General features: G+C 34.2%; 1 protein-coding gene across 2 annotated transcripts in view; it reads left to right on the top strand.

The window, feature by feature from the left end:
- The window catches only part of ELP4 (elongator acetyltransferase complex subunit 4), a 153388-nt gene that overhangs the window by 49783 nt on the left and 76591 nt on the right, over positions 1-27014 (top strand). For both annotated transcript variants that reach the window (XM_085300868.1, XM_085300866.1), the window contains exons 7-9: positions 4856-5044; positions 18713-18821; positions 21502-21608. In XM_085300868.1, coding sequence (XP_085156994.1) covers positions 4856-5044; positions 18713-18821; positions 21502-21608 — 405 coding nt within the window. The remainder of the gene's footprint in view (positions 1-4855; positions 5045-18712; positions 18822-21501; positions 21609-27014) is intronic.

The raw sequence follows: 27014 nt of genomic DNA, 5'->3' as shown, positions 1-27014 counted from the left end.
CGCGCCGCCTCGGGCGGGGCCGGCGGGAGGGTGGCGCCTCGCGACACCCTGAGGTGCTTCTCTGTGTGCAAGACAAAGTGAGGGCTGGGCGGATCTAGCATCGCTGGGGTTTTGCTGCAAACAAGGAAGAATTAAGCATCATGGATTTTCTGTAATTGTTCATTGTTGCAAAGCGTCTTAGTGTCAATAACGCAAAACTAGAACTTTAACACAGACAAATTTAAAAGTATACATTTGCTAGATGTTATACTAGATGAAATATGTAAGCTTCTGAGCTGAAGCTTCACCGGTTTGACAAAGAGCTCTTTTTCCAGCCAGCTTACCTATCTGGAGAGCCATGAGGACTTGCATAGCTGTCTCAGTTTCAAGGAAGATAATGCACATGATTTCTGAAGTGATATCTAGCTTGCCTTGGTTTGGTTTGATTTAGGATTTTTCTTCTCCCCATGCATCATCTGTCTTCACATACTCAAATTTTGTACATTTAAAAGTTGTATCTAATACAGTACTCTAAAAAAATATGTCCAGAGTTGAATGTAGTTACAGCCCAGAACATGCTTTGGATCTCTTTATCTCCCAAATCTAGGGGAAATTTGTGTCTCTGCGCTCCCATACCTCCTTCTGTTCGTAGAGCTTGAGATGTACTTTGGAAGTAATCAAATACAAAGGTAGACTATGGACCAGCCTGCATCCTCCTGGACCTATCTCCTTTCCTGCATGTAATAAAAATGCAAGCTTCTGAGAAGCTTGTGCATGTATGCTCTTCCATCCAAAATAATCCTTTCCCCCTGGGGGGTCTTACCGGCCGTGGCTTTCCTGAAGTTGGGAGAAAACTGCAAGGGCCAAAAGGCAGCAGGGAGGTACTGAGCTTTCAAGAGATTTTTTTACTGACTTTAAGTAGATCACTAATGGCTGCCTGTGAGTGGCAGAAGCTGATGCCATTCAGGCTTCATTTTTCATACTGCAAAGTACAAACCTTTGAGAATTGCTAGACTCTGCTGTTTGTTGCCTGTTGGGTCTGGATTCAAACAAAAAGTTTAGCCTGGTTGGCAAAACCTTCGGATATTTTTGGCTACTTTCGCATCAGCATACAATGATACTTAGACTTACAAATTCCTTTTTTCATGGCTCCTCATTATGTACCTTTGTGTCCTTTAATACCAGTATTTTAAGGGGAGTCTGGAGAAAAGTGAACAGAGTAGGACTCAGCCCAGCTGCCGGCAGCTTCTCCCCAAGTAGGGAAATGAGTGAAAGCTACCATTACAGGTTTAATGGACCTCTGATAAAACAGTCAGGCATCTCTGGTGCCAAACATATTTGGTTAACGTTAGTGTTTTATAGGATCTTCCACCATCTGCTGCTGGCCATCCTAGATAAATATTTTTTGACAGTCCTTCATGGTATTGTGGCCCTTGAGACAGCAATTTATGGTATTGTAGGGCTGAGCCCTACAAAATAGTTTGGTTGAAGTTAACCAAAGCAGTAACCTATTTACTGACACTGACTTGAACAACTTTGCCAAGAACTATTTGGAAATTCAGGGCTTGAATCACCTATAACTTACAAATGCACGTTCACTTCTACATCATTTTTAAAACCTCCCGTTAATTATCTGCTGTTGAATCCTTTAGTTTCAATCTCTTAAAAGTTAAGTTCCTTTATAAGTTGAGCACAATTTTAAGTCGTCAAGAATAGTGCCTGTTTTTTCAGAATTATTTTTTTTACATTTGACTTTTTCTTAATTCTTCATAATCGTAACTACAAAAATTACAGGAAAAAGGTTTAAAAAAAGAAAATCATTAATCCAAAATAATATGAGTATAAAAAACCAAGTATCACAGCATATTTAATATTGTTATCCTGCTCTGTACTGCAGGTTTGTTGTTACAGAATATTAGACTTGTGCTGTTCTTATATATCACTTATGGAACAAACAGCTAATAGGTCTGAATGGCACTGACACAGTTATTTCTCATAGAAATTCTGTTGATGACCAAATTGAACAAAATTACTTCTGATATTGACATAGCTTTGTCTTTCACAGCTCCTTGTGTGATAAATCTTATATTGTGAAACAAGCATCTCTCATCCTTTAACCAATGAGAGCTGATTTTATGATATAGCTCTATGTGTGTGATTTGTTCTTCTTGATGTCCTTTGTAAGAAAAAATATCTTTCTCCTTACAAAAGTTTAAAGAAACTTGGTTCAGAGAGTACCTATGTTCTGTTTACGTATGTTTGCTCTGAAATGATGAAATACTGGCACGTCTATCTGTACTATATACTAGATAGTCAATCCACTTATCTGCATAAAATAATTCTTTTCAATGCCTGTTTTTTGTAGCGTTGTTTAAGCAGACATCCGTAAGTCCCTAAATCCATGAATCATTAAATCTACTCTGATTAGAAGTCAAAAGAATATTAGAATAGAAGCCACTTTTCCAGTTAAAGCTATTGCAGATAGCTAATACCAAACAGACAAGTCAGATTTTGTCATATTTTCCTGTACAATTATCTTGATGTTTATATTTTATTGCAAAAAGTTAACTTCACATATGTAAAGCCTATTAAGCCTAAAAGACTAAAGAATGTGCCAGCACTGAAATGTATATTGCTTTCAGAAAGAGTGTAAAAGAACTGGCAGATCAGTTCACTGTGTAAGCCGGGCAGGTTAGATAACAGAGAGCCATGTGGTACTAACTGAGTTGCAGACAAGGAGTTCTTCACAAGAGCAGCACCTTGCCTTGTCCAAACCTTTCCTCTGGCCTCGCAGAGCAGCTGTGCAATGTGTTGTGCTTGATAGCTGCTCCTCATTCCAGCTGTAGTTCAGCATGGTGGAGATAAATATCTGTAGTTTATCAAAGCACTTCATTGAAATGAAAAGTACCATATAAACATGAGTTGTTATTTATGTAAACTAGTATTCTATATAGAAAATTTAGATAAATATTCAGGAGGATGTTGGAGAGCCTGGCTGGCATCTTTTATTTCAGTGAAAAAAAACCATAATGCAAAATTAAGAGTTTATTTACTTTGGATATATTTTAGGAAGCATGTGGGAATGCATCTGTTAACAAACATTTTCCTCTAGTAACCATAAAAAAAATTTTTTTTTAATCTAGCACCTTTTTTTCTTTCCAGCTCATTGCTGTGCAAAAAGTGAATTTTGCTTTAATTTTCTCATATAACTTCAGCATTTAAATTGGAAATCTGAAAGTCACATTTGCCATAAAGAATTGTACCTTCTAATTCTGCATGTAGGTAGTTAGACCATGCCTACCTTACAAAGTACAACTGTCCCATCTCATCACAGCTCTCCYTGGTTTATATCACTATGCCAGCAGAAGCACTGGTGTTGTTGCACCTGTGCTGGCAAAAGAGAGCTTTTGTCAGCTTAGTTTTTGTCACTTAGTGAGGTGGTTTAACTATGCTGCGAAAAGCTTCCTTTTATTGGTTTTGCAGTCATAGCAGTAAGGGCAAACTGCAGGTACTCTATAGTATGCACAGGTGGCCTAAGACTGATATAAGACAGAAAAAAAATCAGGGAAAATATTTTCCCCATTATTTGCTTTATTTCACCATTTGTAAGTAACTGTTCTTTCTCTTGCAAAAATACAATTGTAATGTACTTTTAACATAAACATTCAGTAAAAAGAATGTTTACCCTTTGACTCTTGGAATATTTAAGAAATAGCATTGCACACATGAATTATTTGATAAGTGAACTTTTATCTGCTCATTTTTTAAAATAGTAACTAACCTTGAACCCTAAGAAAGTATTGATCACCTTCTACAAGAAGTCTTTCAACAAGAGTACTTATATTTGCTATCAACAGCTGAGAGAAGAAAGGTACTTAAAATCTTTCTAGATCACCAGGAAAGATCATATCAAATTAGCAGAAATGAGATTTATGATCATGAGGGATGACACTTGATTTGCATAAACAAATTACAACTCTGGTTTCATAGTCTACCCCATCAGAACTGGGACTTTATCTTAGGTGCTTTTGTGTTGGCTGGTGTTCTGACAGCATAGCACAGGGCAGCGCACAGTCTTTAGATGGGTAACAAAAGGCCATAAAATATATAAGGATTTTGCATGCTAAAGGAGCTTTAATTCTAATATCCAGTAGTTAACTAATGTAGATTCAGAAATACTAATTTTTACTGAATACTGATTTTCCTTCAGAAACAGTCATGTCTTCATCAGAGTTGTTTCTTGATTGCTATGGATGAACCTTCATTAGGTGACAGGAGTTGACAGAAATTTACATGCTACACAGATATTTATAGGGTCTTCTAAAACAGTGACATGGTCATGCATCAGTGAGGAAGGCCACCAACTGTGGTCATTTAGTAGTAGCAGGAAAAATGAAAGGTAGAAATGTCAGGATATAGAAGTGCACAGTGAAGGAGGAGTTATAGTTGTGTTTGTATTACTCTTGGCCCCTTCCAACCTTAAATACTTTGAGGATAAAAAAATATTTTACATGTGTTTTAAGGCAGTGATGTAGAATGGAAAGGACATGGAAAAAAACATAATTTTCCCATGTATTTTCAATCAAAATATATTTACATTTAATTGGTTAGCTTTATAAAATGCAGAGTAATTTGACTTATTTCTGTGCTACCTATTACACTTGCTAATCTAGCATAGTATGTTATCCAGGCTGTGGAAAATATGCCATTGCAGTTGTAATTTTTATCAAGGTCCTCTGAGATTAAGCTATGATAACTTATTATTATGGATCTGAATTCTCTAAATTGTGTGGGGGGGTTAAATGATGTATTACATATGGTTTTTCTCTTAATATTTGAAAAATAACAAGTAGCTGTTTTGTTTTTCTTCCGATAGAAAAAACAGAAAAATATTTTGCGGATAGGAATTCAGAGTCTGGGTGCCATATTGTGGGGTGATGACATTTGTAGCACTGATAATCCCGAAGACATTCATAGCATTACGAAATTTCTCTATGTTCTCCGTGGCCTTCTCAGAAAATCTTTGTCAGCCTGCGTCATCACAGTGCCTGCTCATCTTATCCAGGTAGGAAAGCTGTCTTTGCTGTATTTCGTACTTGGTGCTATATGAATTAACAAAAGTTCATGAAGATGGTAAGAAAATAAATCCAATTTTCTGAAGACTTTTTATGTTCTAAGGATAAAAGTAAAACAAAACTTTTCTATATTCTTTCTATACTTTCTTGGGACAGTCTTGTGCTGTAAAATCTAAGCATAAAACCATTTGAGATACAGTTGTTCCTTCTCTGGGTCTTAGTCTGTTTTTAAGAGATTAAAATTTCAGAAACTATTACAAAAAAAAAAAGAGAGAGAGAGAGAGAATCCTGTTTTGATTTTTTTGAGCAGCCAACATCCCCACCCACTTTTCCATTGACTTCAGAATGCTGTTTGAAATCTTAATAGAAGACATTTTAGTCCCCTGTCTTGAATTGTCATGTTCGTCATGATGATGACTAATCTTGTCTTTAAAGCCAGGAACTGAAAGATATAGGTTTACTCTTTAATTCAGACATGCCTCTTTGTTGAGACCAGGGATAAATCAGTTATAGTATAAGAGTAATTTTCTCAACTGTAAAATCAGAAGCTGCCAGCAACAGCTTTCCTGAAAGTATTATATAGAGTCTAAAATTTTTCTTTTGGAAATCAACTTTTTTTGGTAAAAGGAAAAATGTAGATACCCTTTTCTCTGCAAGTGGTAATGTGACTTATAAAAGCAAAGTTATTATTCACAGTGAACAGAGAACCTATGATTTTAGGTATTGATTTGATTATAATCAAAAAGTATTGGATGAAAACTCATATTATGCAAAATCTTTTCATAGTAGATGAGCGTTTTTTATCATCCTCACATATTTATTGCCTTTTATAAAGCTGTTTGAGTATCTGCAAATGTTATTTATCTAGATACCTGCCTCCCTTATTACTTCTAAAATACAGAGAGGAACTCATTTTTCTTATTTTACCATTGGGATCCAAAGTGTGTGAATATTCCTTTTGAAAATATCTTTCAGTGCACACTTCTGTCTCCTTGCTTAACTATTTTTAATATAAGCTGACATTGTTCCCAGAATATTCTAAAGAAAAAGAAAGAAACATTCCTTCCAGAATCTTTGCTAAGCAAAAATTCTTAAACAAAAGAGAGCATTAAGTATTTTGTTGAAATTGTTATACTTCACATATCCTTATTTAAACACTAAGCTATGGCAAGAACTGTCATTAGGAGGAGCAAAGCTGCTTGAGGGTTCCTTATACCCCCACATTACTTAGTTCCCAGAGCCCTGCTGTGTAGTTGTTCCACTCTCCAAGAAGCCTGTTAAAGAGCCCCTGAGAGCATGTGTACAGCCCTCCATGTTAATAGTTAATTGGTGGGGATGGCAAGATGAGAGGACAGCCGAACATGTGGTCTCTCAGGCTCAGGCCGTGGACAGACCTTTAGTTATAATAACAGCAGCTGCTCACATTCTCACAACCCAGCTACTCCCCACTCTGTTGCTGAGGTTTCTTACTGGATTAAAAAAGTAAAGAAAATATCTTTTCTTGACAGGAGAATGAGAGGAGGATTTTTGGTTTTGATTTTGTTTTTTTTTCCAAATGCATTTCTGTATATGTATTCAATTTCAGCAAAGTAAGTGCTAGCATATGCTTTCTCTGCTGAATCTTAAAGTCAGTAAGGACACTGAAGGCATAGAAAATGCACACGGTTTTTCTGAAAGCATCGTAAATTTCACATTTACTCCCTGAGAAATATTTATATATCTGCTGCATTATCTTTTGCTTCCCAACTGTTTAAATCAGTTGATCTGCAAGTGAAATCTTCATATGCATAATTTCTGTGGAAGTAAACTTAAAATAACTTCAAAACCCAAATGTAATCAAGGTTTTATGTCTACACTATGAACATAAATGCACAGAAATAGTTGCATTTTTACGTGCTTTGTCTTGCAAAAATATATTTTTAGTAGTGACTCATACCATATCTTGTTTCTGACAGCCACCAGTGTTAATTACTTCGGTGAAGAAGAAAAAAAGCTCATAGTTGACAGTACTGATTTTCAGTAGGGACAATACCTTTGCAACACAGACTTATCTGTAGTTTCCAACTCAATGACTTATCTGTAGCATGCATTACATTCTTATATGAATAATATATATATATGTATCTAATCTCAGACTATATGTGTATTTATACAGATAAATACATACACACACACACAGGTATATATAAAAATCTTAACCTCTCAATAGATACAGATTGTTCGAGAATGGATTCTTTTATTTATTTTGCCAAACACTTTTCGTGTTGTACTATGATGGTGAGCTCCACAAATTAAATCTACATGGTTTAATCCGTTTTCGGAATGTTTTATTTTGCCTTTATATTTCATAAATTGTATCTTTGCTCTTGGATGATGAGGCATTAAGTGGAGTTCCTCAGTTTCTTTTCTGCATTCTGTTTTTTAAATGTATTCTATATATAATATATATATTTTTATATATTTTCTCATACTGCCTCCTTTATCTATTTTTAAACAGTCACAGGTTTTTTTCAAGCAGACTTCATTTTATTACAGGAAGGTAGTAAATTAATGTTATTACAGTTTGCTCATATTTCCCATGTTCTAATGTATACTTTGTCTCTGATCACTACTTGAACATTGAACAGTGATTTTGTTCTTGATGCTTTTCTCTCTGTGGTACATATCCACCAGTGTGGCGGAATAGCTCTTATATTGTACCAACTATTAATTGTCTTGTATTTAATAACTTTGAATTGCATTTGTCAGAATATGATGCTTGTTCACTCAGTTTGATGGAACACTGAATGTCTTCACAGTCTTCTCTAAGGCTATGTGTTGGTTAAGATACAAGACACAAATTTATGAAGAATTATGCAGAATATTTTCAGAATAACGTAAAAAAATTGTAGTCCACTAAAGCATACAATCTCTGTATTTTATTGATGAAACTTCTAGCATAAACAGTGTACAGGAGAAAAAGAAAATTCTCTTTTCTCAAATGAAATAAAATCAGGAATGTACTATCCTGAAACTTATCCAATTATATATTTTACACACATGATGTGTGACAAGTTTTACTTGATTGATATTTTCTACCGATTGAATGTACTCTTATCTTACCCTGTCTGTCAGGTAATAAATATTGAGATACTTATGAATGTGATTAAAATAGTTGATGGAAGGTTATTTTTCAAGTCTTTCTACCGCCTCTTGAAAATGCATTGTGTCTATAAAATGGGATTGTGCATTTAAAAAGGGAAAAATACTTCCATTTTTTAAACCGAGCATTGATCGAGGAGGGCAAAATGACAACAGATTTGTTTTGTTGTTACACTTTCCAAATTGAACAAATGTTATAAAAACAAATAAGAGTTCTTTTTCTGTGTTTTGATAATCTGTTCATTTTAATACCCAGTTGAATGAAGTTTTTGTGCTATAGCATGTGGCCTAAAGAACTTTAATTTCACTGTTTGATATTTGTAAAAGCACCAAATCAGAATTTAAAATACTTCCCATTGTTTTTCTGATGTTTTTATTTAATTTCTAAAAATTACTTAGTTACTTTATCATACTTACAATATGTACAATAAGAACATTTATTTTTATTGAAGGAAAGCACATCTCTTTTTAATAAAGCCATCCTTTATTTTGAACATAACTTGTATTATGGGTAAGGGCTAACAACCATATTTGTCAGCATGTACCAAGGGAAATTAATTGACTAATGAAAAGTCGRTATGAATAAGCTGAGTTACAGTACTTCTCCTCAGAGCCTGAAGATCTGTTTAGCAAGGTATTTTCATTATTTCATCCAATATGTTTAAAAATTAATTTCCTACAATATTAATGTTTTTGATGCTCTGAATTCACTGAAGTGTATGAGTTACTGTAGGTTTCAGTGCAGAAAAATTCAGAAACAGACCTTTTCATGTCCATAACCTTTTGTGTTCAGACTGAGTAATTTAGCGACTAAACTCAAAGTCAGGCTATAGAGTCCTTTAGAATCCATTACTAATATAGGATTATGAGATGTGAACTCCTATAGCTTATGAATTTCTCACAGTTTGAAATCTTTATTCCTTCAACAAGAGCTAAGAATAATTACATGCCTTAGAACTCTAACTTCTCAGAGTTCACAAGTGTAAAATGCTGAATAACTTTAAGATGTATTTGATGATATAGCCATTATATACAAATTTGTATCAAGATGTCATGTAGTTTATCATAGTTAGGCAAGATTTTGAAATCCTCTGCAAAATAGAAACTATGAAGATGAAATTGTCCTTATGTTTTTCTATATTGGGTTTTTTCTTCTTGCTTTAACATTACGTAGACAATCACACATGAAAAATCTTCTAGGTTAACAACCATACAAAGAAATACGGAGAGTTGTGAGTTTCTGACAGTGCAGAGAAGTACACAATTTAAAATATAAATTGTGTGACAGTAAATAATTTTGTTTTCAATTTCTGTTGTTATGGACAATATTTGCTAATCAAGTTGCAGAAAAAAATAGAAATGTTTTACTGTTTAATAAAACAAGTTTATAGCTGCTAACAGCCTATATTCTGGCCCTACTATTTCTGATTTGGTAACTACCCATTTCAAAAACAAGTACAGTGTACGTATGAAATACCTTGTATACTCATAGTAATTGGCCTTCAATTGACTTAGCTATAGTATGATAAAAGACAGTCACATTAAATGTTAAAATAGTGTGCCTATAGAATCATAAGCATTCTTTTTTTAATAAATTGTACTTTTCAGAGGGACATTATGTTTGCATCCTTATTACCACCTCCTCAAAAACTTGTCTTTCAAACAAAAAAAATTGCTCTTCCAAAATAAATATATTTAATTTTAAAAGTTAAAGAGTATAGTATTTTATTTTTACATTTTATCCATGTAACCTGAAAACACTTACATGAAAACTTTAAAAAATTAGATAAGATTTAGAACTAAGTCTCTCAACTGCAATATTAGATCTAAATGGTTAAATATCCCATCACAGTATGGAGATAGTCATCTGTTCAAGCATATGGAATCTTTTGGCTAGTGGACTAAGTAGTTAATATAATGCCCAGTGTCCAGACATGGACACAACTGTTATGGAAGCAGACAGGAAGAGGCTCACGTATTGAGCCCATTTGGACACTGATAAGTAAAAATTAAAAGAGTAGCTTTAAATAGTGCAGGAAATGTAGTTACTTGTTTAAAGCACATAATTCTTTTAGCAAGTGGAGGGTACAACTGTTTTTCTGAAGCAAAACTAATTTTTCTCATAAGTTCTTGAAAAAAATTACCCTACAAATGTTGCAGTAAATACAGGATTTATTTATTGTATTACAGAACAAAGAATAATAATTTTTAAAATCTATTTTATATTTAAATCATTGCATGTATATATTTTCCATCTTAAATGATCTCCAGATAACTGAATATTGATTTATTTTCTTAGAAACATTTTTGTATGAACTTTTGATGATGTTTAAAAACCTCGAAATTTCAGAATCTGTTTTTGAATCTTTGTGTTTAGATCTGCTCTATTAATTACAATATAATGATAATAAAAAGGAATACTGCATCTTTAATGATGTTTTTGTGCCTATGTAGTTAAGCTTTAATGCTAGGAAAAAAAAAAGATTAAATTAGCCTTGTAACCTCTTTCTCTTCCAGACTGATGAYGGAAAATAAAAGCTCTTAGCCACAGAATGTAACACTTAGAATTAATATTTAATTAGACCAGCAAATTGTACACCGTGGCTGAAAGCTTCCAAAGAGTTGTTAGTGCCACAATTGACCTACAAGTTTAATAATAACTCCCTTCTAGGAGCAAGTGCCAGTTCAGCATAGTGGAGCCACTGTAAGAAAGTCCTGGGAGATTAAAATCAGCAAACCAAATGGCAGGCGAGGATTCCTGGGCTGGAGCCTTCTGGAAAGCTGGGAGCTGGAGGAGCTCTGCAGCCAGCACTCAGATGAGAACAGTGGGCAAAAAAGCTGATCCCTCCTGTTCTGGGAGCTGCTGGTTGTAGGCCAAAATCCTAGAGCAGATTTTTTCTAAATGTTCTTAGGGCAGCTATTAATTTATATCACAAATCAAGCAATGAGTGACTTCTCCTCATGTTTTAATTTTGTTTCAGTACAAACATTATTTCTGAATTGCCTGGTTGTGAATTGTGCTGGTCGGAAGAACGGTGCCTTTCTGGTATGAGGTGCAATTGTGCGTGCAATTGTGCGTGCGTGTTCAGTGTTTTTGTAGAATGTTTCCTTTTGTTTTATCTTACTGCTACATAAAATGATTCTTCTTGTAGTATCAAATGGTGAACAGTTTATCATAATATTATGAAATACATAAAGATGAAATGCATATATACTTTAAAATACAGTGTTTTCTAAGGGTAAATGGATTAATTTTGCCTTTTATTTTGTGAATGATTAAAACACAAAATGAGCAACTCTGCCATTAGATAACTGCCAAAGCCTTAATTCTATGACAAATTATTCTAGTGAAATAGGGCACCATAAGTTCAAAAATGTGCAAACACACAGCAACAGACTGAGGAAGGAACATTCTGCATTATTTATTGGCTAGAGCCTAAATAATTAAAGAAATGCCTACTCATTAGTTAAAAATTAAAGCAGATGAGGGCCTTGCCAGCAGAGGGAGCAGTCATGTCTTTTGTTCAGTTCCGTCATTTCCAGCCTACCCATCATTTCCACCCTACCTCTTCTTTTTGCCCAGCCAGTTTCCCATCTGGACCTAGCTTTGCCAGCCTGCTCCTAATGACAGCCTATAATTTTATACTGAATAAGGGATCAGTTTTTAAATGATTTTATATTTCAGAATCTTGTCACTTGATTACAAACATCGACTAGATGTTCCTTTTGGTATTTGTGGTCTAATAAGTGGAATGATAGTGGAGGAACCTTTTGGTCACTTGTGAATAAAATATGATTCATTGCTTAAAGAATCTAAGTTGCAGGAGTAGTTAGCCTTTCTGCAGTTTGGTAAGCAAACTGCAGTGATTTTTTTCAGACAAAATGACAACAAAAGACACTTTGTTATGTCTCCTTCTAAACCTTTTTTTGTACTAAATAATTCCCATTAACTTTTTTTATAATGAATAACTCCTGGTGGAGTCTTAAGATAGTGGTTGATCCAGTTAGTGTCATATACATTATTTTTAGCAGTTTTGTTAGGGCTCTCAAACAAGATTTCAAAATGTGGCTCTCATTTTTCAGTCTATTTGGAATTTTGAATCTATGCTTTATATTACGCTATGATCAACTTGAAGCAGTGAATATGTTTTACGTGTTTAATTTTCTAAATAAATCTGTTCAAATGGTCATTTCATTTTTCAGACATTATGGAAAAATAATAGCATACAGTGTTTTTTAGAGGTGCTTTTATAACAATCAGATAACCTCATTACTAAGGACCGGATCCTGTACAAAGGAGCTTCTGGACTTTTCTCAGCCCAACTCATATACTCATTTCTTCCCAGAGCCTCATCGCTCACTGGAGAAAAAAGGCGTGGGGCTGGATCAGGCTTATCTCCTTTAAGCCCTGCAGCAGGACTCCTGCAAGAGCCCTGCTCCTCAGAGCTGTTCCCAATCCCAGGCAGCCTGCTCCGTCAGGTAGTGAGCGGTAAAGAAATTAGAGGCAGAAGTGGAAAGCACTGAGCACAGATTCAACCCAAAAAGTGTCACCTCTTAATGTCCCATTCACCAGTCACCTCTTTCAGAAAGAAGTCTGGATTTTCAGCACCTTGCCTTTCAGGCCTTCACTCCAGTATCATCTTCACCATACCACCAAATATTTACACATTACCCTAAAACCATAGTGGCAACCTCCTATATCATTCTCGAATAGATAATGGTAGAGACAGATTCAAAGAAAAGCTTACTTCTGTTCCTGGCTCACTGTTGACTCATTTCTGACTCTGGACAACTCATGTGACATCTTTGTGCTTGTTACGTTACTTGTAAGGGTGGAATGCAGTGCTTGCCTGGTTTTTTGTAAAGCTCTTTGAGATCGATAGATGGAAAGTTTTATTTAAACTGTGTTATTTTAGTTCACTTTTATATCCATAGGTCTCAGCAGCAATTGTTATTTACTTATTTTACCTATGTTGTTTGAGACATCACTTGTTTCACTGTTGACCCATGATGTCACTGTAAAGACGATCATCTTCGGTCTTCCCTGACTATCATGGCAGAAGTATTTTTTTAATCTGTAGGGTATCAAGCTTTGCTGACATTATATTCCTTTTTAGCTTAAGTAGTAAAGTTCAGGCTACTCATATTCAGTGAAGATACAAAGGAATTTTTTGTTTGTGTGTAATATTTAATTTTGATTTCCTGGCTGGTTTTTTTTTTCCTTAAAATTTATCCAGAATTTTTAATTAGATACTGTCTTCTCCACCTTCATCTGAAAAAAATGATAATAATTGTTGCTGAATTCCCATAGCAGTGGCAGCGTTTCAGGTATAAGAGAAGCCATGGCTGAAATGTTTTGAGGCTTTAAGATAAAAAACGTTCATTCTAACTGGTTTCTCATTTGAAGGACTCTAAATTTATACAGAGTATCAGTGCAAACATTATTAAAAGAAACTTTAACAGAATAACCAAGATCTGGAATTAATACATCATGTAACATATTGGCCAACAGATGCTTTGTCACTCCCTTCCCAATATTATGAGTAGCTGCATCTAATTACCTGCTCATGTCTTTGCTACATGTCCTTTCCTTGCTTCTGTAACTTATAAAAAAATTATTCAAAGATATTATTCATTGCTTGAATTAGCTAATGTAGCAATATAAAGTAGTGTACACATAAACAGATCAACCAAAATCTATCGTGTGATTTCATCCATGTGAAGAGACATTTATACTTGCTCAGGTTCTGTTTTTCAGAGGTAAAAGAAGATGAATATGCTGTCAAAATCTTTAAATGTAGATTTCTTACCACTGAACACATTCAAGTTTGTAGAAAATCCTTGAAATATTTTTCTAGGCTATCTGTCGTCCAGCAAAGACATCACGCTTTTGTATTCAACTTTCTTGTGATATTGATACAGATTTCTACATACCCTAGTCGGTTAATCTGATTGCGACTGCATGTCTTACATTCTAGTGGTCTAAGGCTACATTCATTTTATAGCCAAAATTCAAAGTGCAGTTAGTAGATTTGGTGTCTGCAAGCATTAAAAAAGTGCTAACCAACCAGTGCAACCAAAGTTAGAACAAGTGTATAATTTTTGGTCTACACAATCTTTGTTAATTATCAAAATATTACTTCCAGGCAGAACATTTGTTATATTTTCAGGATTTGTGACTAGTGAAAAAATTTCCAAACTCAATTTCTCTTTAAAATTAGTGCAAAGGCATAATACTTTAAAAAAAAAAAAAAAAAAAAAAAAAAAAAAAATTACTGGGAAGTCCTTTGATGTTGGCTGGACAGATGGCACACTTATTTACCGAAAAAAAATGTAAGGGTAATTCTGTGATTTTATTAGTAGTAATAACTGACAAATGGTGACAGATACTTAAGCTATGTTTCTTAAATATTAATAATTTATCTATTCAATTTAAAAATACTTTAGAGATTAAGTAGTAATAACAAGTGATGAATATTTGTATATTGTGAAGACATTACCACATTATTGCATGATAATTTCACAGAAAATATCAATAGTTATTTCATCTATTAAATACCCAACCAGTGTTTCATTGTAGTCCAGTGTGGTTACATGTATTATAGTAATACTGCTTACTTCAACTTTACAACAGAGTGTAACAGAGACAAAAAATAGCCACAACTAACTATTGAGCTTGTTTTGAAAACTCGCAAACCAAAATGTGCTTTAAATTCAAAACACTCTTACTTGTTTGCATAAACTTACTTAGTTGCTATTTATTATTGAGACCTTCTGTTCTTTCAAGTGAAGTGTGGAGATCACTGGACTCACCTGTTGGTAACAACAGAAATCAATCTTTACAATTACAGGTTTGCCTGGACTGGAACTTGCACTTTGTTCATCTAAAAACTTTTTGGGGAGTATTTGTCATTTAAGAATGATGGCTCTGTTTGCTAAAACTTGTCAATTTAACATTTCTGATAAACCATAATATAGATGTTTTGATAACTGAATTCATTTAAAAAATTTGTGTTGTATGTAATACAAATGTAAATATATGAAATCTGCAACTGAAAAGCTTAATATATTTATATAGTTGCTAGTTAGATTTTACTGTAGAACTGTAATGTGAGTCTTCTATTTTTCTTTTAAATTTTAAGATTGTTTAAGTACTGTAAAGAAAAGTCCTCTTAAGGAACTTTTTGCTTACTTACTTCCTCACAAAGACTGAGAATTTGAACATTTTTATTACATAAACTTTGTGAGGTTTTTGATTTCTTTAGAGACTCAGAAAATAAAAATGGGAGGACATATCTCTGGGTTTTGCAAAATTTTTGACAGGAAATTAGAGGAGAATGAGTAACCAGAGTGGAAAAGAAAAAAAAAAGTTGTTTTTTTTTAATATGTAATCCAAATGAACCAAGACTGATATGATTAATAGTAGTAATGATAAAATTTTAGTACGTTAAAATCAATCCAGTAAAAGTAAATAGTATTAATTTCAGTAGGCGAATCTGAGCATACAGGGCTGTACACGTATTTGTATTAGTAGAATACCATGCTTTATAGTCAGAACAGAAGATGGTAAGTTTTGAACTGCTTTATTTGTAGATAAATATTTTTAAACATACACAAGTAATTACTCACAGCTATGTAGATTCTGTGAATAAATTAGTAGAACAAAGCAGTTTTTTCCATAAACACCCTTCCCCAGAAGCTGATATTTAAATGGAAACTAAATAGATGTATTTACGTATCAGACTAGCTAAATGGATTTTCTTAAGACATCATTTTGGAAGTATGATTGATTGAGCACAAATATTACAAGTTTGAGCTTAAAATAAAATTTCTGTCTAAAATAGTGAACACAAAGTAAGGTATAGAATGGATGCCCAGCCTAGCCTGCACAACAGGGTTGCTACCATGTTGTTAGAATAATTACGTTTTGGCTGAACTGACTAATTTAGAAAGACTGCAGTGCATCTAGCAAGACTGAAAACTTTCCAGGATTGNGTAATTTAAAACAATACCTCTTCTAGCTGCCAACAAACTCTTTCCCTGAATCTCCCCATTCCTGGCTTCCCTCCTAACCATGTCCTGGCTCATCTCCAGAGCTGCCAAGTTAATGCCAGAAGCAGGAGGTAGATTTGTATGGGGCTGGAGGAAGATCTGGAGCTCTGTTAAATTTTCAAGCCCAGATGGGGCAACATGATTTGTGTGTTTATGTCAGGACGCCATACATCACAACTATCTGTGTGCTGACGTCAGCATCGATTGCACATTAATGTGCTGAACATTGCAAACTAGAAAATACATGATAGATACAGATCTGCAACAACAATGCCACATAAGCAAACATCTATCTGTTGTGGCAATCAGTTGTGCAAAATATTTCCCAAGATGTGCTGTATAAAGCCAGGAGAATATTTTGACATAATGTAAAAACAGAAACAAAATCTTCATGGAGAAACAGACTGCCCTTCAAGAAAGCAAACCTATTCAGAAAACAGCTGAAACTAATGTATTGAACTGTGTATCACTAGGCAATTATTGAATTGCTATTTCAGCAGCGCTGCACTTAATTGCAGAATTCTTCATTTTTTACAGAATTAAGACTAAATCGAAAAGATACTTGTCTTAGGATTTACAGAACTTGCAGTGATGAGAATATCATGTCAATGGTTGAGCATTTTTCTATCCACAGTTCTGTAGCCCATTGTTTATCAATACTAACAAGCCAAAAACATTAACAGACAGCAAACTTCTTTTCAAATGGCGAAATATTTTTTCTATGCTAAGAGTTTAGGATAGCTTCCAGAAACCATCAGTGTTTATCTGTGTAACAGTGGATGTAGTTAGGTCACAAAACAACAAAGACTGGTGTGTGATGAGTAGGCAGAATTACGTTATTCCTCAGAAAGGAAATTTTTTAACATAACTTTATTTTATCCTGAACTATGAAGTTGGTTTTGTAGGTGAAATTTAAGTTCTCTCATTCTGTGGGGATACACCATTTTGGCTTCGGCACAAACAGTGGCTTTGAAAAGAGATCAGTTCACAGGATTTAATGCCATCTGGCCCATAAGGTGGGGAAGGGAGGGGGTATAAGGGTACCAGGGAATGGGTTTAGACCTTCTAGCCTGAGCACACTGGTGTGTGCAGGGCAGGCTACAGGTTACTTTATGTAATGATCTAAAAACAGAGTTCAGATTCTTCTCTGATAGGAGTAGGAAATGTCCATCTTTCATGTCTGGCCATGTAGACTTCTTGGTGGCTAGGAAATAGGCTGAGTTGTGGAAGCAGCTGGTGTATTGTTCACTATTTTAATAAACCCGTGTGCCAGTGTAATGCATAGACTTTACTAATGTATCTAGGGATGCTCCCTCTCTCTATGGCCCTAATTATTGTATTAATTATTATTTACAAAGTAGTTTACTGATATTCTTTATGAATATTTAAATGAACCTTTCATACAAAGTGTCAGTCACAGTTAATAAAAGTGCAGAATACACAAAAGGTTTTAAAATTGATAAAAAATACAAAATTATAACTTAAGAGTACAGAGCTAATTCTTTTTACTTGGAGTGAGTATTTTGAGGTGATTGGTTTTGGTACCCGGAATTATTATAAGTGTAGAGTCTACACTCATCAAGAACAAGGATATACAAGCTGTACAGGCAGCTTTAAGACAAGTACTTCCTATCTTAAAGAAGTATTTTGCTTTTTAGTGCATTTTGTCTCATTTTTTTGCTCATTATGTAGTGACATCATCAAAATATTTATTAAGAACATTTTATGCTTAGTTACCTATGAAAATCTCTGTTGTGATCTTTTAATATAGCTTTCTGCTATATAAACTTAAGTAAAAAACCTGTGCAGAAAACGGGAGATGTAAGGCACATGATAATGCTTTGCTGAATAGGAGATGAGACCACTTATAAATCAGAAATACGTTGAGAAATGGTAATTCTACTTGAAGCTTCAGATTCACATGTAGAAGAAGTTTTAGAAAGAAAAATACTGGAGCAAAGACTTTGCTTTTACTTTTTAATCTGTTCTCTTCTAGTGATGAGCAAAATGAGTAATCATGTGTGTTGTGCTTCCTCAAAATATTAGAAGTAAGGTACCTAAGTGTTAAAGAACAAAATTTTCAGACCAACACAAAAGCATGGCACCTGATTCAGGATAGAAGTCAATGAGAGGTGCTTAACTACTGCATCTACTTCTCATAATCTCCGATGTAAGCAAATGTGTATGTTATAAAGATTTAGAACAAAAGAGAAAGTTAGTTCCGAGTTGGCTGTTTTATGGTTTCTTTATGTTAAGTGTATGTTTTCCTTTAGAAGTACATTTCAAGCTTTTTTTTTTTTTTTTTTTTGGGGGGGGGGGGGGGTGCGTGCCCTCGGAGCTAATTTCTAGTTATTGATGACCTATTTTTTCTTCAGTTAGTCATTGAGAAGACCAGTGCTTAATCCGTGAACATTAATTATCTTTTTCATCACATAGGATGTGTATTTTGTTTCCATGTCTTACAGAATAAAGCAATTATGGAACGTGTAACAAACTTGTCAGATGTGGTAGTTGGTCTTGAATCATTTATTGGCTCTGAGAGGGAAACCAATCCATTATACAAGGATTACCACGGTAAGTTCCATCTTTAGCAATGAGAAAAGTCTGCACTGAGTGTTTTTAGGGCACTTAGCAGCTTACCCTCCAATTGGAGTATCTGCTATAAAGTGGCAATTGATTTTATTTTCGAATATACCTCTTAAATGTTTCTCCTTGCTAACCAGTCTTGAGTTAGGAAAATTTTCAGTAAAGTGCATTAAGGCTGCAAAGGAAACATGGCAACTCCTTGCATGTTGTCAAGCCGTATTACTGAGGCATGGCTCAATCAGATGTACATCTCAACAGGCAGGCTTTGGGGAATTCACATGCAGGGGAGGCTTGGCAATCATCTGACCAGTGAGCTGAACTTGTCATGAAATCAATACTTTTGATCTGCTAAGTTTTAAATAGAGAACATGGAAAAACATATATTATATTAAGGTGAATAAACTGCTAAATGATGTGATATGTAAGCTTCATCTAAAAATAATGTACTGTTCTGCTACTTTATGTTATGGCTGTTATGCATTTGAGGTAATGTGTGTGGATATGTGTGGCATTTAGAATATGAAACTAATTTTAGTATAAAGGCATATAATTTTTTCCAACCTTTCGAGTGATTTATCTTCAAAACATGTAAAGGTTTTTAATCTTGTGGTTCATTTCCCAAATATTTTGTAAGCTGCTGCAACAGAACTATTTAAATTTTAGAAGATTAGATTAGAAGTTATGCATAGCCCAAGCAGTGAATAACAAACAGTTTTAGCTAATCCAGAGCAGTGCTCTGAGTGTGCATAAATTACAGCTATTATTATTGTGATACTACTGTAGTTCCATGGAAACCTCTAGTTGAAAGTAGACTGCTTATCCAAAACCTGCTGTAAACATGTGAGAATGTGGCCGTGTTTTCCATAGCAGAGTATGTAGAAAAAGAAGCAAAGATGGTGCTGAGATACTACTGTGTATATGCAGGCTATATTTAATGAATCAGGAAAAAAAATGGCTAAGAAAATATATTTGATTATCTGAAAAAGGCAGATTAAAAAGAAACTGTGAACAAAAGCTCGAATAATTTGCTTAAWTATTTTTCCAGTTTTATAAGTAAGATATGGTATTTGTTTATGCCAACATAATTCTGTCATTTTGATACACCTTTTCATATTATGGAAGGGATCCTTTAGGACAATATATATATTTTAACAGATATTTGCTGTTTTCCTGTAAAACTGTATACTACATCTTTTTGGCATGACTTAATAAAAATTATATGGCATTAAATAGCTTTTGAGTTATTTTAGGCAAGCTTTGTTTAACATTCTAAAAATAGGTAAGTATTTTTAATCATTTTAACAGTGTGAATTCTACTCACTTACAAATTATTTTTAAGATTATTTACTGCAGATGATAGAGGATTTGGCCATTAGTGAGGAAAAGTTTGATTAAATTATTGCATTCTTCAATGAATCATGCATTAGTAATTTTATTAAGCTGCCTGCAAATTTAGATGGTTGAAAAGTCAGTAAAATAACAAAAGTGAACAGTGTATACAATCTTTAAATAAAACTTATAGAATAATATTTTAACATCCATGTATTATAACTGCTGTTCCTGCATATCATGGTTACATTTTGAACTCAAAAAACGAAGAGTAGAAGGTTTCAGCRTGTAAAAATATTTTTCTAGTAATTTTGATTTTTATAATTAGTATCTGTATAAATTGTACTTTTATAAATATTTCAGTTTGAAAAAAATGTCTTCTCTTATTCTGTCTTTAAAAAAGAAATAACCCCCTGAACAATACTTTGCCTTATTTTCAATAAGGGTTTTATTGTTTGGCTGTTTTTTCACAGCTGCCATTTTCAAGTAAGACTTCTTTTCTAAATGTTCAGTATTTCCATTTAGACACTGCCTTTATGAATAGCAAATATAGGCCAGTAATTGAGAAGCCCCGTAGAATTTTCCTGGTTTTCAGCTGTAGAAATTCACCCTTAGGTTGTTCAGAAACTATATTAGGCTGCACAAAAACCATCCAGCGTCCTTGTCAGAAAAAATCAGCTTGAGTTTCAACTGACAGAATGCAGAGCTTGCAGTGTATCTAGTACTGTTGTAAAAATCTGAACAGCTACATAAAGCTCTTGCATACAACAAATGTATTTCTTTTAGGAAGATACAGCAGATAAAATTTATCAAAAAGCATCATCTAAATTGGTGTTTTCTACTGATTTTTTTGTGAAGTCGTTTTCAAGGCACAAAACGAAGTTCTTCTCATTAGAGCTTCAGTGGTTATCAGTAACCCATAAGCCTTGTTTTGCTGGCTGCTTACTGGTGCATTTAATAAAATAAAGATCACTCAGTGGTGCCGTGGGCAGCATGCAAGGTGATAGCCATATTTGCTTACTGTAAATACAAGAGAAAATCACACACAAACCGGCTGTAGTTTTGACAAGTATTAAGATCCCTCTTTACATCTGTACTTCTGTACCAAAGTGCAATTAGTTTTCCTCGCACAAGGATTTCTGTTTATCTTATTCTGCTTGATTACTTGAGTATAATCGCACCGTTTGCTTCATTGCTCCTGGTAGTAAGCTCCAGTTTAAAAAGGGGAGGATGAGTGTGTGTAAATATACCGAATTCTGCTGTAAGACTCTTTAATTTATGCATCTGGATGACAGCGTTTTCTTAATTTTTTTCCTCCTTTACTTTTTCTTTTCACAAGGTTTGATTCACGTACATCAGATTCCTCGGCTTAATAGCTTGATCTGTGATGTGTCAGACACGAAGGACCTTGCTTTTAGATTAAAAAGGAAGCTGTTCACCATTGAGGTAAGAGAAACAGTTTTGTTTCACTATTTAGAACCCAAAAGGTGGAGCTAATCCCATCTCTTATATTTGGTTTGTGAAATACATAAAATATGCATCAGATGTTGTAAATTCATTTCGTTATGTTTCTGCTGTTCAGAATGGTTTTATAAAATATTTTAATATGCCTTCTAATTAAAAATGTCTTGCTGCACTAAATCGCTCTTTTATAAATAGTTGATTTTGTTTTAAAATGTACATAGAAAGTAGGCCACAACCTTAAATAACAAAGCGTGACATGTTTCTAAGGATGTCAGGAGCATATTTAATTAAATGTTAATGACTTGCTCTTACTTGTGTTAGTGGGTGGGAAAGTAGCTACATGTTATTACCCCAGTAGAGGGATTTTAATATATAATGCTGCTTAAAATWGTGTGGTATGAGGGATAAGTGTCCTTATCAGTATTCAGAAACCATTTTCTTTGCATTACTGAAATCACCTTTCGCTCTTTTATGTCATTTTAAACACAGTATCATTTACACTAATGTCCTTAAGTAAATTTCCGACTAAATTTAAACTTTTTTCTGTGACCTTTATACAGACAGTTTTGATAGAAGGTGGTAATACAAAAGATGTATTTCATTTTAATCTTGCTAAAGAGCAAATGAACATAGAACTATTAAGCAATTAGAGCTGATGTATTTATTAACCAAGTAATGCTTAGAGATGGGAGATGGCTTTTGGGGCAATGTGATAGTCATTGGTACAGTCAGTGCAAATTTTTTTAACAAAGACATAAAACAGCCAAGCATCCCTGACAAACCATTTTGTTTAATCTCTTTTCGAATGAAAAGCTCTTAAGCAGGCCACTTGTCTTAACTGCTTGAAACCATAAAAAGAGAGAATTGCCACCAATAAATTAGCATATTTTTTACTCAATCACCAAATGATGGTCAATGTGGCTTGGCACTGCTTTGGTGTTTGGGACTTCACCCTTAAGTGACCACTTTGGCCCTTTTTTGACCCTCTGCCCTTTTTAGCTGGCCACTTGAGAAGGTAACTTCAGGGTTCCCTCCCTCTCTCTCTCTCTCTCTCTCTCTCTCCCACCTACCCCCCCCTTCACAATTGCAAGTAGCCCTAACCTATAAATCATTGAAAGGGCCCTATCAAGTGACAAATTAAGGTGCCCTCCTCCTAATTAATGGTCATCAATGTCCTTAATTATCTAATCCTATTGAGAGTAGTTAATAGTTAATCATGCAGCCAATTCTTCAGGCAGGTCATCTCTGCATGAGAGCTAGAAGTTTCTCAACTAGAGATATCCTCTTCAAAAGCCACTTAAAGGCAAATGCATGAGGGAGGTTTGTTTTTTTTTTTCCCCCTCCTAAGAGACTCCTTTATTATGTTTTTGATTTTCCAGAGAATGCAACTAATGAAACCAGGCATTGTGAGGTGTTAAACTATTTAACAACTGTATTGTTTTTGAGTAGTACCTTAGAAAGAAAACTTTAATTATTCATGGTTGATTTTAGAATACAGACGTTTTTACTGTTTTCAGAAATACAGAGAAGCATGCACCATAATTTCACAGCAAAGTGAATTCACATTTGTTATAGCTAAGAATTAGAATATTTAGACCTTCTTTCCTCATTACAAATCCTAACACAGATTATGATTTTTCTGTCAGCAGTATTTGAGGTTCTAATCTGTCATGTAATTTAAAAGAAAAAAACAAAACAAAACAGGAGGCTCTGTATAAAGAATTCATTAGCAATGGGACAGAAGTGTTTGCAACAGGGATGCGATTGAACTCATAAAACAACCTGCTGCTCTAGAGGTGCATAGATGACCCACTTGAGTAGTTTCTTGCTTCATTGTTCAGTTGGGGCCACTTTTAAATAGCTTCAGTTTGTATTAGAGGTATGCTTTCTAGAAGCTAAAGTGACATAAACCAGTCCTTTTGAACACATTAAATGACTGTCATACTATGATTTTCCTGTACACACTTCACTGATGCATAATCCATACTTTTACTTCCTCCTGATAGGAGAGGCAGACTACAGCTAGTCTGACTAGAACAATCAGGTCCTTAAGAAAATGTGAGGAAGAGAAAGTTGAATTAAGAAGGGATATGAATATCATCTCTTAAAACTGAGTTCTGCAGTTGGGATATGAGGAGTCAGCAGTCAGTTTCAGTTCTGATGGTGAAAACATAAAGCAGCACAACGGTGCGCATTGCAAGCAGGAGTATGATTTATACAAAGTGTACCTATATTTAGGGTTTCTTCAGAATGTAGCTTAAATGTGAAATCAAAATATATTTGAGTACCTTACAGTTTTGGAAAGCATCGACTTAGTTATACAGGATTTGAGGTAAGAATGTTGACCTCTGCTTAAAATGTCAATTTAAAATCAAATTACTTAAGAAAAGTTAGAAATCCACAACCTGTGACTTACGGCAAAATTTTTGCAGAAAGGATTTTCACCACTAGACCATTCTTCCTTATGTTACCATTTATAGTGTGGGCATTGGAGTCTGCACAAATTTGCTCAACTCTGGATTGCTCACCAATTAGATAACTCTTTGTAGTTTGGCCCTCATCAGTAAGAAAACTTAATATCAAGTCTGGTTTTTTAGTGTTCATTTTTTGTGAGAAGAACTCTACCTGCAGAATTGCTTAGCCATTGGAATTTTTCTTTTATGTTCTTCGTCAAAGTAAGTTTGATTGAAACATATTTTAAAGAGATTTTGTTATTTTAAGGATGAATTTGCTTTTTTATGAATATTTATGAGTGCTCATTTTGCATTTTTACAATATGAGGTAGAACTCTTTTTGTGTGTGTGTGTATATATATATATATATATATATATATATATATATATATATATATATATGGTAAAAACTGCAGTAGCTATATGAAGAATTCCCAGATCTTCACTTGTTACTTAATAGCAATATATTATATGTAATATTGTCAGGGTAGACCTATCTTATGTGCATACCACTTTAAAGAACACAATTTTGAAGTTAGTCTGTCTAATCCTATTTCTTCCCACTTTGGAATCTTAATTAGAAGGAGATAAAAACCATCATTTGACTAAATTATTGTCTTGAATCTGTAGCAAAAGGTATAATCCGCAATTGGGCCAATTAGTGTACCCCGTAGTTAGCTATGCTGAGGCAGGAAACTTGATTAGATCTGACACCAGCCTAGTTCCCACTGTTGTTTTGCCAGGTATGATGGTCAGACTTCAAAGGGCTTGAGGCATCAGCAGGGCAAGGTTTGGAGGCCAGCTTAGGTCCGGTCGTTAATCTCTCTGCTAAAACCACAGCAGCCCTCGCACAAAACAAGCTTACACGACACAATCATGCGGTATTAAAGTTTGGGTTGAGTCATGCCAATTTGCCTTTGATTTTCTGATGATTGACTAAAAGATGGCTACATGACTAGACACATACTGAAAGTTTACTGATTAGGTAAGTTCCCCAAATATTTGAAATATTTTTTGATTTCTCAGTTAAATGATATGACAACCCATTCATCTTAACAAAACTTTTCAGCTGAATTGTATTTGAAGTACTTTCTGCTTGGTTTGTACCTCTGAGAGTAACTTTTATCAACATTTGATAAATTTTGTAGTAACATTATCATCATAGCTTTTTTGATAGCACTTTTTCTTCATCATTCCAAAACTGCCTGTATCAAAACTAAAGGAAATTGTGTCTAAAATAGGTTTTTTTTCAATTGTATAAGCTTCTAAGGAAACATTATTTTTCTTTATTGTTTGGGTACAATACAATTTCTCACATAAAAGGAATTTCCTCTTAATTATTTTCCACTTAAACATTGAGGAAAGTGCTGCTCCGTGGCTGTGATTACATAAGCGTTCCTTTCTTTTGCATTCTGATTTGTTGAAATATTGCAGTAACAGTGACATGTTTCCATTCTGAGAAGAGCCTAAGGCTGCTTTAGTATTATTCCAAATGATTGAAATTGCCATCTTGCTGACTTTCCCTTGGGCGGCTTAAGGCCTGTTTACTTTTGTATTTGTTTCACATGTTCCCTCTGAGTTTGGCTGGCAGGACATCATTACCTGGTTTGACAAGACAGTTGGATAGGATTCATATTTGATTAACTGCCTTTGTTAGTGGCTGGTCAACATAAATCTCTGGAATTGTGTATTTACAATTGAAACTTTTAATGCATTCAGATAAATATTTGCAAGTGTGAAACTTTGTGGGGAGGGGAAAAAAAGTTTTAAAAATTCCTGAGTTTTGTTTTACTGCTGATTTTTGTAAGCCTTCCAGTAATAACCAATTGTTAGTAGTATAAGAATAACCTTTTTCTCGTAATTTGCATAGTACAGCTTGTGTAAGAATACATATGGGTGTTGTGAAAATTTTATTTTTCTTTATTTTGATGAATATACATGTAAGAGACAGCTAATAAGACTTTATTTTAATGGCTATATGACACCTATATGATACAGAAGAAAAAATCTTTAGAACCAGCAAAAGATAGCTCAGTTTGAAGTCAAGTATCATATGTAAAGAATTGCCACAGAGCAAAAAGAGGTTTCAAAAACTTAAACTTAATGTATGAATTCAGAATATTCTTTCCTGAGAGGTGTTTCTTAAGCGGAAGAGAAGAAAATCAGAATTAGAGGATTCTGTGGCAGTAAAGTTGCTAGTTTCTCAGTGATAGGCAGGTACAATAATGGTATTATGGAGCACTCTGTCTGCAGTGCATTTTTCCCTTACGTAGTACTCATTGTTGCCAGAGCAAAAGGTCTTTGGAAGGAAACATAATCACAGATAAAAGTATTTGAGTCTATATATAATAATAAATCTACGTTTCCAAAGGCATTAAAGTAACAACCTTTTTTTGTCTACCAATAAAGGCATTATTAGAAAATAGCTGATTCCCAAAATGAGCAAGATTTAATTGTAACTCGAGAGAGTGACATGTATGTTATGTGTCCAGCAGTGGCACTTGGCAAAAAACACTTATAACTCTTTCCTTTTAAGATAGGGAGTTTGGCAAGTAAACGCAGGAGTTTACTTGCCATTTGAAATCTCCATGTGTATAATCTCCTTTTCATTTCTTATTTTATAGAGACTGTGCTGTGGCAAGCTTTTTTGTGAAGGAGAAATAAGAACAATTAGCCACTGCTACTCTTTACTTACCAAAATAGGTTTGTAAGACTTGGTCAAAACTGGTGGCTGCAGCGTGCTACTGTGGTATTAACCCAGCACAAGTCTGGTCTTAAGTGAATCAGGATGTTATCATGTCATTATATGGTTTAATTGTGTTCCCTGAAACACTTTGTAATTATTAAGTGCATCAAGAACAGATATGTACTACATATTGGTTTAGGATCATTAATGAGATATTCGAGATATTATGAGATGTTATCACCATTGCAT

Source organism: Rhea americana, unplaced genomic scaffold (genome assembly GCF_003343005.1).
Source record: "Rhea americana isolate MKP2758 unplaced genomic scaffold, rheAme1 scaffold_17, whole genome shotgun sequence".
Taxonomy (NCBI): domain Eukaryota; kingdom Metazoa; phylum Chordata; class Aves; order Rheiformes; family Rheidae; genus Rhea; species Rhea americana.
Note: the sequence above shows the minus strand (reverse complement) of the source record. Positions and strands in the feature narration are given on the sequence as shown.